This window comes from Silurus meridionalis, chromosome 21 (genome assembly GCF_014805685.1).
Source record: "Silurus meridionalis isolate SWU-2019-XX chromosome 21, ASM1480568v1, whole genome shotgun sequence".
Lineage (NCBI taxonomy): Eukaryota > Metazoa > Chordata > Actinopteri > Siluriformes > Siluridae > Silurus > Silurus meridionalis.
The window spans coordinates 364,943-374,588 of NC_060904.1; the positions used below are offsets into that span (position 1 = coordinate 364,943).

At 39.4% G+C, this 9,646-nt stretch overlaps 3 protein-coding genes across 4 annotated transcripts in view; all 3 read left to right on the top strand.

Annotated features, from left to right (window-relative positions):
• The first annotated feature begins 883 nt into the window (after nucleotides 1–883).
• On the top strand, nucleotides 884–4,739 carry eif5a (eukaryotic translation initiation factor 5A). Its single transcript, XM_046833690.1, has 5 exons — nucleotides 884–1,013; nucleotides 2,099–2,288; nucleotides 3,046–3,150; nucleotides 3,389–3,520; nucleotides 3,727–4,739. Exons 2-5 carry the CDS (start codon nucleotides 2,121–2,123, stop codon nucleotides 3,787–3,789), a joined length of 468 nt encoding a protein of 155 aa, XP_046689646.1. The 5' UTR covers nucleotides 884–1,013; nucleotides 2,099–2,120; the 3' UTR covers nucleotides 3,790–4,739.
• A 1,486-nt stretch (nucleotides 4,740–6,225) lies between these two features.
• On the top strand, nucleotides 6,226–8,209 carry rpl22l1 (ribosomal protein L22-like 1). Its single transcript, XM_046834206.1, has 4 exons — nucleotides 6,226–6,320; nucleotides 7,270–7,374; nucleotides 7,620–7,741; nucleotides 7,985–8,209. The coding sequence occupies exons 1-4, from the start codon at nucleotides 6,312–6,314 to the stop codon at nucleotides 8,127–8,129; spliced, it is 381 nt and encodes a 126-aa protein (XP_046690162.1). The 5' UTR covers nucleotides 6,226–6,311; the 3' UTR covers nucleotides 8,130–8,209.
• Nucleotides 8,210–8,362: 153 nt separating this feature from the next.
• Nucleotides 8,363–9,646, top strand: part of LOC124375663 (dapper homolog 2-like) — an 8,553-nt gene continuing 7,269 nt past the window's right edge. For both annotated transcript variants that reach the window (XM_046834204.1, XM_046834205.1), the window contains exon 1: nucleotides 8,363–9,646. This exon is cut by the window's right edge. In XM_046834204.1, the coding sequence (XP_046690160.1) occupies nucleotides 9,180–9,646 (467 nt within the window). In that variant the 5' untranslated portion in view covers nucleotides 8,363–9,179.

Sequence of the window (9,646 nt, forward strand, 5' to 3'; positions counted from 1 at the left end):
TCTTCTGCCAGTTTTTTATTATTTATTTATTCACAGATGGTTCATTTCTAACCCTATATTTAAAGGTATTTATTTTGCTTATTTTTATCTTATTTTTTGAATCCTTAGTAATACAACACAAAAGTATAAATGTTGAACGTTGCCTAAGTAACGACAATAGAAATATAAAATCTCACATCATTTATTTTTAATTACAATCCAGCTTTATTTTAACAGTTACATCACCGAACCAGGCAGATGTGTGATACAGGATGTTGATTAACCTTTTTTAGATGGTGAATCACTAAAAACACTATAAAAAAAACTTAAAATATAATGTTAGTTACAGTTGTGTTTAATCTGATGATAATGTTAGTATTATTATGGGGAGTGGGAGTGGTGGTCTACGGCTTCAGGCTTTGGATTCAGGTTTGTTTTTGCTTTGTTTTACTTGATGTTTATTACAGTGCAGATTTTATATAATTAAAAACATGCAGGTGTTAAATTTGAAAAAGGACAAGGGGTATGGAGACGAATGATCCGCTGTGGAGACCCCTAATGCGAGCAGCCGAAAGAAGAAGAGGAAGAAGAAGAAGAGGAAGAAGAAGAAGAAGAAGAAGAAGAGGAAGAAGAAGAGGAAGAAGAAGAAATTATTGAATTACATTTTTGCTTTTATTCTTTTTCTCCATCCATAAATAACGCCGCCTGTGTATCTGCGATTCGCCAGCGGTGGCGCTGTTTCTCAGCCTGGGCGTGTAACGGAGAAGAAGAAAGAGGCCCCGCCTACTACGCGGATGCCGCAGTAAAATTGGACGCGCATGCGCGCTGACATTCCTTTTTTTCTTGGAAGTAAGTATTGCATGGCGCGTGCGTTTCTCTTGTTGGGGGAGAAATGAGCGGTTTTTGTGGTGAAAGTTCCGGTTAAAGCGACACCCGGTGTGTTTCATCAGCGGGACTCAGAGATGAGAACAACCGCGGCGCTTTTTCACGGTGTTAAACTGCGGCGCGGTGTTTATCTGGGACTTGTTTCAGGAGTAAGTTAGTTAGCTAAGTGGCTAACCTCCCTCGCGCACGAGGCCTTCCGCGCGCTCCCGGTCACAGGAGCACTGAAGCCCGGGTTAAGATTATTATAGCACGTTTTTTGACGTTGCGGGTTAAAAAGAGATTATAATATTCCCCACAGGCGTGTTGGATTAAATTAGCGAGTTATCTGAGGACAGTTTTAGCGGAGAAACGCAGATGAGTGTGTGTCTGAATGGAGGTGAGCGCTCGCTCCCGCTAACAGCTTTTTATCTCAAAATAAATCCTCATTTAAACTTCACTTAATCCTTCATTAATACAATTCAAGGTGAATTTTAGTGTCAAATCTTCAGTTTTCTTTCCCCTCTGCTGCGAGTGAGTGAGTGAGTGAGTTAGCTCCTTCACATGGCCTTACATCTCTCCCGGTTCTGAAGTCAAATTAAAGTTTCTTTAATGCTCTGGTTTATTACTTTTATTCCCTCAGGTGTAATTAAACCTGTTATAATACAGAATAACAGTTTCATGTCCTGAATGTCGGTGTGAAATTGGGGGGTTATAACCGCCGGCCTTTGGGCGTGAAAAGCAGCACCATGATGCGGCAAGTTCAGCAGCCGGAACTTCATTTTCACCCCCGAAGTTTGTGGTTTGTGGTGTTCCGTGTGTAAACGAGAGAAATCGGTTTGTTTATGTCTCTGATTGGTTTGTGATCAGTGAGATGAAGGTACATTAAAGCGGCAGTGTGAAACCGCATGCTGTGATGACGTCAGCCGGTACTAAGTTGGGCACGAGCTCGTGTTGAGTTTAGGACACGCCCCGTATTGTGCACTAATTTTATCAATAATAAACATCAGAGTTGTGCGTTGGTGTATGTACATTTCTGTAAGCTGGTATAAAGGTGTATATACTGAAACACTTCTCTCACAGCTCCAAAATCACATTTCAGCCCCACTGTTAATTCCATCTCCATCTTATCCTGACTTCTAATCAGTAACTACTCAACGTACCTTTTCTAGTCCTTCATAGAGATGATCATAGCACCGCTTTACTCAGTGATCTAATTTAACCTCCAGTGTAATCTCTTTCTGGTCTTTTTCTTCAGTGCCCCTTGATTAGATCCCACCATGGCAGATCCAGATCTTGATTTCACCAGTGGAGATGCCGGGGCGTCTGTGACCTACCCACAGCAGTGCAGCGCCCTGCGCAAGAACGGCTTCGTGGTCCTGAAGGGTCGTCCCTGCAAAATCGTTGAGATGTCTACTTCCAAGACCGGAAAGCACGGCCATGCTAAGGTCAGGAGGAGATTCTGGCTGATGGAGCAGTCACTGCTAAAGCCATAATAAATGTTAGAGGGAAAGACATCTAGTTCATTGTTCACTTTAGGGTGTTGGACCTGAAGATCAAGCAGCTCTGGTTTACATTCTTACTGCACAACAATCATTAAAACACACGTTTATGAAGTGTTCGTTTTATAGGAAACTTTTTTTAATGCTCTCTGTTCAGTTTCTGCTCGAGTAGGTCACTCAGTATCATTTATATCTAATTCCCTCAAAAGAGACAGAAGATGAAATTCTGTGGTGCAATAAATCTGTGATGTGAATATTTCCCTCACTTTCCCTGCAGTCTCTTGCATTTGATCGATTATCATTTTTGAACAGTGAAATGTAAATGTATTGCACATGGTGGTTTAGTGATGTGACTCGTCTTCATTTCATTTGTTTCACAATGCACAAAATACTTCAGGGTTTTTATCAGTCGTCCCAACACCACACGTGTAGTGCTGTTAAATTTAACCCTCATATCGAACATGCATGAAGGTTTTTGCTATAAGAGAATTATGCTTGATGTGTAAATGTTGGTCAGTCGTACAAAGCATTTCACTGCATCTATGTGACTAATAAAATCTGTTTGAATTAATTTATTGTGATGTCACTATTATAATCAGTCCTGGTGGTATTGATTCAGCAGTTAATCATGAATTCAATCTTTAGTGTTGAGTGATTTTAGTGTGTAGTTATAAAAGTAAACCCTGTTCTCTGGTTTCTGCAGGTTCACCTGGTTGGGATCGACATTTTCACTAATAAGAAGTATGAAGATATTTGTCCCTCCACCCACAACATGGACGTGCCGAACATAAAGAGAAACGACTTCCAGGTGAATTAATCTGAACTCCACTGTGTTCATGTGTGGCTTTCAGACTTCACTTTATTACTGGCTGCATTGTGGGACCATGATGACTTTATTCACCCTGAATGGAAATTCATGTCGGGGGGATTCATGATCTGTAAAAAGCAAAAAGAAATTTCTTTCAATTTGTCTTGGATATGAATTTATTTTATTTTTCAGCAATAAATGTGATCCAAGTTAAAGATTTCTTGATTTCTGCTCCCAGCTTGTGGACATCAATGAGGGGTTTCTGTCTCTCATGATGGACAACGGTGATGTGCGTGAGGACCTCCGTGTTCCTGAGGGTGACCTGGGCAAGGAAATTGAAACAAAACACAGTGCTGGTGAAGATATGATGGTCAGTACAGAGGAATAATAAAATATACTTTTAAAATAAAATCTTTCTCCTGTGTACATGTACATAACTGACTTAATATTCCAGATTCTTTTATTTCTGTGCTATTATTAGTCCTGGAAGAGGATTGAGGAGACTAATATCTCTCTCTCTCTCTCTCTCTCTCTCTCTCTCTCTCTCTCTCTCTCTCTCTCTCTGTGTGTATGTAGATTACGGTGCTCTCAGCGATGGGTGAAGAGGCTGCAGTCGGCATCAAGGCCTTTACCAAATAGGAAGAGCAGGCGAGAGAGCGCGCGATAGAGAGAGAGAGAGAGACTGGGCTGCTCAGGCTGCAACATGCACCACATTATCTCCTGCTTTTGTTTCTTCAAAGCTCTGGCCTTCAAACACGACCTCACAACTCCTTACGCACTCTGGGGTGTTTTTTTTTTTTTTTTTTATTTTTTTATTTAATCCTCCTTCCAGTGTCTCTGCTGGAATTTTTAACAACTTGATTTGTGTAGGTTGTTTCTTTTTTTTTTTTTTTTTTTTTTTGGCATTCTGTCAGATCCAATATTTTTAGGTTCATTTTATTCAATGTATTATTTTTTTCATTCCACTCTGTCCCGACTTTATGGTGTTGGTTTGGCCGTGTACATTCCTGAAAGTTCAGCTGGGATTGTTTTAGGATGAGATTAAACACTGATGTGATTAAACACACAACAGTTTGTAGAATTTGATGCCTTTCAGTGGAATTTATGTGCTACACATTTTAAAGATGTGAAGGAAACAAATGGCTCTTACTGACACACACACACACACACACACCCCATTTCCCCCACACTGCCTTAAGGGTGCCATACTTTTTCTTTTCTTTTTTTTTTTTAAAATATATTGGTTGGTTCTGTATCTGCACTAAAGGTCAGTTCTCTCAGTTGATGCCTTTTACCCAAAGTGAGATGAGTGTCCTGGTGGTTTAGCACTTTGTAGTACTTTGAGTACTACTGTAAACACTTTTTTTGTTTTTTGTTTGTTTCCCCACTAAGAATTTTATTTATTTTATTTTATTTTTTTTTTTTTAAGTAAAATCACTAAGACAGAATAACATTTCTGTGGAATTTCTAAGCGCCGGTCTCCATTGTGACAGACAGGAGGATGTGATGGCCATGTGCGAGTACCTCTGTAACGCAATAGCAGCCTGCTTCTGGCTGTCAGACAACTTTAAATAAAGTGTTGAAGCCTGTTTGTGTCTCGGGGTGTTTACAGGAGCAATGTTTGACTTTATGGTGTTATGTGTTATAATAGGTTTTAAATGTGAACCTGAATTTATAAATGAGTGATGAGGAAAAGAATGTGATTAAACAGTCGGTTTCCTGCAGACTGAGGATTTTATTTCAGAAAGGAAGCTCATTTTTTAAAAGTCTGAAGGATTTTCACATTTAATTTTTTCCCCTTTAAATTTATTCTTAAAGAATTTGACCTCGTATATTGTGTTTAAATGCTTTTTAATGGTGCATTTTTATGATAGAAAGAATAAACAGCTCACGCAAATATTGATCTGTATTCTAGAGGTTAAAGGGGAGATGAAGCAGAAAGTATTTACTGGTGAAAGTGCAGGATATTAAGGCAGTTTTTTCCATCATAAGAGTAATGTAGTACAATTTACATATTTATTATCTGTACCTTTTAATAAATAAGTTTTTTAATGATGAAAGTGGTTATGATGGGACAGGAATAATTTAATGAATATTTGTACAAAAATGTAACAAAAGGGGATTGATGCAGTCACCACATGAGCTCGTAATTATTTACCCAAATAAATCAAGTCGTACAGACTCTGTTTCACACACGTTATTTCATTATTGATTCCAGTTTGGTTTTTTTCTGTAACTCTGAGCTCAAGGTATGAAATCCTACAGTAAATGCTTTATTTCTCTGTGTGTGTGTGTGTGTGTGTGTGTGTGTGTTCTCCACCCAGCTCTCAGACTGCTGAGAAGATGAGTCATGGTGTTGCAAGGGTCAATTCCCAGGATTTGTGGTCTTTGTAGTTCTGGAAGTAAATTGGTTTGAGGACATCTGACTCCTCGTTCAGACTGAAAGGTCTAAACTGTTTTTCACTTAAACATGAGCTGATCTGGACTGAGTTTAGTGGAACAGGACTGTATTAAACACTAGAACTGACCCTGAGTGCAGTGCAGTAACAGGCTCTTCTTCTCACTGCTTCCACAATGTCAGAAACACGGTTCTGTGGGACGTCTTTGGAGGCAGGAGCATGGAATTTTAGGAGACCCAATGCCTGTTCCAGTTCCATGAAGATCTGCTTTCCATGGGTTTGACTGAAAGATCTCGTGCTATAAACCCTAATGAACACTTTTGAGATGAATGTGAACGCTGACTGCACCCCAGACCTTCTGACCATCTCATCTCACCTACACCAGTAACACCTGTAAATATTTCATAGCTGAATAAATCTCCATAAAATACAATATCTAGTGGAACATCTCAGAAGAGTGCAGGTTATGGAGAAAAAAAGGAATTACAGCAAACTTATGCTCAGGTGTAGACAAACTTTATCCATTTAAAAGATTATAAATAAATCAACACGTAACCCATATAAAATAAATTTAAATTAATGATATACTTGTAATGAAACTAAACTGTATTAATTTGTTTATTGATACACGAGTTGTTGTTTTTTCTTTTTATTATATTTATAGGATCAATAAGGAAGAGGCGGGGATTTTGACGCCAGCGCCGGTCAGTGAACGCACATGCGCAGTGTCGTCACTTCCTTTTTAACCTCGCTCTCATCAGCATGGCGGCGGTGCGTATCTTCTCTGATCTTCTCTAAACTTCTCTGGTGCACTTTTTACTGTAAACTTTATTTAACACGAATTTAAAGGCGCTGTTTGTAGTTTCAGCACATAGTCAATAGCTATAAAGTTGAATAAAAGTGTGATTGCGTCATCAGAAAGCGACGCAGGTTAATGTGGAGTTGGTTAGAGCACGTGCAGGGTAGAGACCGGTTTAATCCCCGAACCGGAGAAAACTAACAATAATCACATCGTGCAGTTCATTTCAGTCAAATATACAGATAACAACAAGAGTTAAATATACAGGGGATTATTTACATTTATAATCAGTGCAGTTTTAATATTTATTAGATTATGTCTTTATCTTATATACTTTACACACACACACACACACACACACACACACACACACATCAGTAATATATAATATTTAAGGGGTAAAACGGTACACAATTCACGGTACGGTTCAGTTTCGCTGCAGGGGGGAGGGGGGGTGCAAAACTTTTATTAAGAGTTTATTATTATTACTAACATTTAACATTTTTACACTTTATTTTATTGGTTTAATTTATTAGTCAATTAATTTTGCCACAAATTAAACTAGTTTCTCTTAGTTCGACTCTTTTTAGGTAATAAATGTGTGTATAAGGAGTTTTTCTATTTTGAGAAATTAATTAATGCTGTAAAGTTTAATGAATGTAGAGATTTTTGTCATTTAAATAAATACTCGTGTGTATTGTCATTAAGAAGAAAATAGTCCGAAAAATCATCAAAATAAAGACGTTTCACACGTCAGTGTCCTGGCGATTCCCCTGGACAGGAGGTGGGAGAAGGAGACTGATCTCTAAACGATCATCTGTACTGGAGAACCAAACTGTTCAGTCTGAGCAATAACATAACAGCTGTAACCGAGATTTCCCCACTGGGAGACAAATAAAGGTCCATCTTCTCTTTTTCCAGAAAAGACCATCTGTAGGGAAGAAGAGCCGAAAAGGAGCCGCGTGGAAGTTCACGTTGGACTGCACCCACCCTGTGGAGGACGGCATCCTCGACTCGGCCAACTTCGTAAGTGTGACGCCGTTAAAGATCAATGCTTATGAATATAACTGCAGTAAATGTTTGTGTGAATTCAGGCATTACTAATACTGTGGGGGAACTAGGGTTCTCTTCCCTAGTGCTGGAGCTAGGGTTCTCTTCCCTAGTGCTGGAGCTAGGGTTCTCTTCCCTAGTGCTTGAGCTAGGGTTCTCTTCCCTAGTTCTGGAGCTAGGGTTCTCTTCCCTAGTGCGTCATGTTGTCATGTCACTAACAGGAGACGTTCCTCAGAGAGAAGGTAAAGGTTAATGGCAAAACCGGGAACCTGGGGAACGTGGTGCAGATCGCTCGGCTGAGGAACAAGATCAGCGTCTCATCAGAGAAACACTTCTCTAAGAGGTGAGCGAGAACAACAATCTGAACTTCAGTAATTATGCTGTTAATTGCAAAAGTTTGTGCCCCTGCAAGTAAAAAGTGAGATTTGTAACAGAGGAAAGAAGTGAAGAGGAAACGATAAAGGAACATTTCTGAAACTCAATCCTGCTGCGCCACAAAGTTTTGCATTCAGACGTCCAGTAAAAGCGAGTCTGCTCCTGATTATGGGAACATTTCATTCCTGAATCTGAACAACTTTTGTTTCAGGTATCTGAAATACCTCACGAAGAAATACCTGAAGAAGAATAACCTGCGAGACTGGCTGCGTGTCGTGGCGTCTGATAAAGAGACATACGAGCTCCGATACTTCCAGATCAGTCAGGACGACGACGAGTCCGAGACGGACGAGTGAAGCAATAGAATGGAGAGGAGGATGAAGATGATGATGAAGATGATGATGATGATGATAATAAAGAGATGATTTACACTCAACCTGAATGTGTCTTTCTTCATTACTAAACACACTTCAGTGGGAATGTGAGATGTAAAGTGAACACTGCAGGGTTGCCAGATCTGTAACAACACTATTTTTAGCTCTTAAACATGTTTTTTTGTGGTTTATGATTTAAATCTAATTAAAATCATGACTGGTGTAAATGCACATTAAAATAGGTTTTTATTTTAGAAAAAACTTGTCTGGTCTTTTAATAATGAGACGCACGAGAGTTCTTTTAAATCATTTTTATTATTATTTTAAGATAAAAAACAATGACAATAATTAAAATATATTTTTGTTGGTTGTTTTGAGGTTAACAGACTTTAATCCGTTATTTATTTTACGTTATTATTATTTATAGTTTGGTCCCAAAGCAGCTTCACAGAAGTAATCATCACAAATATGAACCTTATTGTAAAGTTCTGGCTACAAGTTTCTTCCTGAATGTGAAACCAGACATGATGGTGCTGAGGGAGAACCTCGCGAGGAACCAGAATCAACAGAGACCCATTTATTTAGCGAGACTCTAAAATGTGGCTCAGACCCCGAGGACGTCAGAGTTTCTTTTCTTTGTTCATGTTTGAGACAGAAGAAGAAAATGATCCTGATTAAGTTCCTCGTGGTTCCTGATCCAGACTTTAATGGGTTTATTTGGATGGACTTTAGAGAGAACGTTCGTGCTCTAATTTCCTTTGAGAGAAAAGTAGTTTTTGATGTCTGATGATCTTCCTGAAATATCTGATGGTGTGAGAATGACAAGTTTGGTGTGAACGTCTCCTGAGAAGAACCTTTTTAACAGCTCCATTTGGCCATTCATCATGTTGATTAGCTGACAGTCAAAATCTTATCAACATCTTCAGGAGTGAGAAGTTCAGAGTGAGCGCTTTGGATGGAGGTTTTGGGTATAAATACCTGCTGAGACGTTGCTTTCTTTACATTTAACCAGGAGCCACACAAGAGCTGGTTATGGAGGCCTCGTCTGCAGAGATTTGGACAGGAACCAGAAGGCAGCGAATCCGTGGTCGATTCCGTGCGACTCTTGCTGGACTTCTGGAGCTTGAAGTGTTAAGAGTGAGGCACAAAAAGATGGTGGAGGAGGTTCTGGAGAAACACAAGAGTCCTGAACACTTACATGATCTACTGACGTTCCAAAGAAGTCGATATCGGTACGCTGTGGAAGAGAGTTCTTTCAGGCTGAAACTCAAACGCAGTCTCTCACATGAAAACCTCAAAGATTCCACAAATCCCAGAAAGATTCAGGACCTGAGAAGAACCGCTGTAGGTTATTCATCTGAAGATCTACAAGACATCTACAGGTCAAGGATGAGCTCTGGATTCTGTGAGGGTCGCAGTGATGCCATGAGTTCTCTTTCCACTTCTTTGGCTTCATTAAGTCACCAGAGTTCAGCAGGTTATGGAAGTGAACGTCAAAC

What these genes read in the sequence shown, in the direction of transcription:
- eif5a (XM_046833690.1), top strand. Translation starts at nt 2,121, where the DNA reads ATGGCAGATCCAGATCTTGATTTCACCAGTGGAGATGCCGGGGCGTCT. An exon ending in GAAAGCACGGCCATGCTAAG is followed by an intron (nt 2,289 to 3,045) that starts GTCAGGAGGAGA and finishes TGGTTTCTGCAG; the next exon opens with GTTCACCTGGTTGGGATCGA. An exon ending in TAAAGAGAAACGACTTCCAG is followed by an intron (nt 3,151 to 3,388) that starts GTGAATTAATCT and finishes TTCTGCTCCCAG; the next exon opens with CTTGTGGACATCAATGAGGG.
- rpl22l1 (XM_046834206.1), top strand. An exon ending in TCCTCGACTCGGCCAACTTC is followed by an intron (nt 7,375 to 7,619) that starts GTAAGTGTGACG and finishes TGTCACTAACAG; the next exon opens with GAGACGTTCCTCAGAGAGAA. An exon ending in GAGAAACACTTCTCTAAGAG is followed by an intron (nt 7,742 to 7,984) that starts GTGAGCGAGAAC and finishes CTTTTGTTTCAG; the next exon opens with GTATCTGAAATACCTCACGA.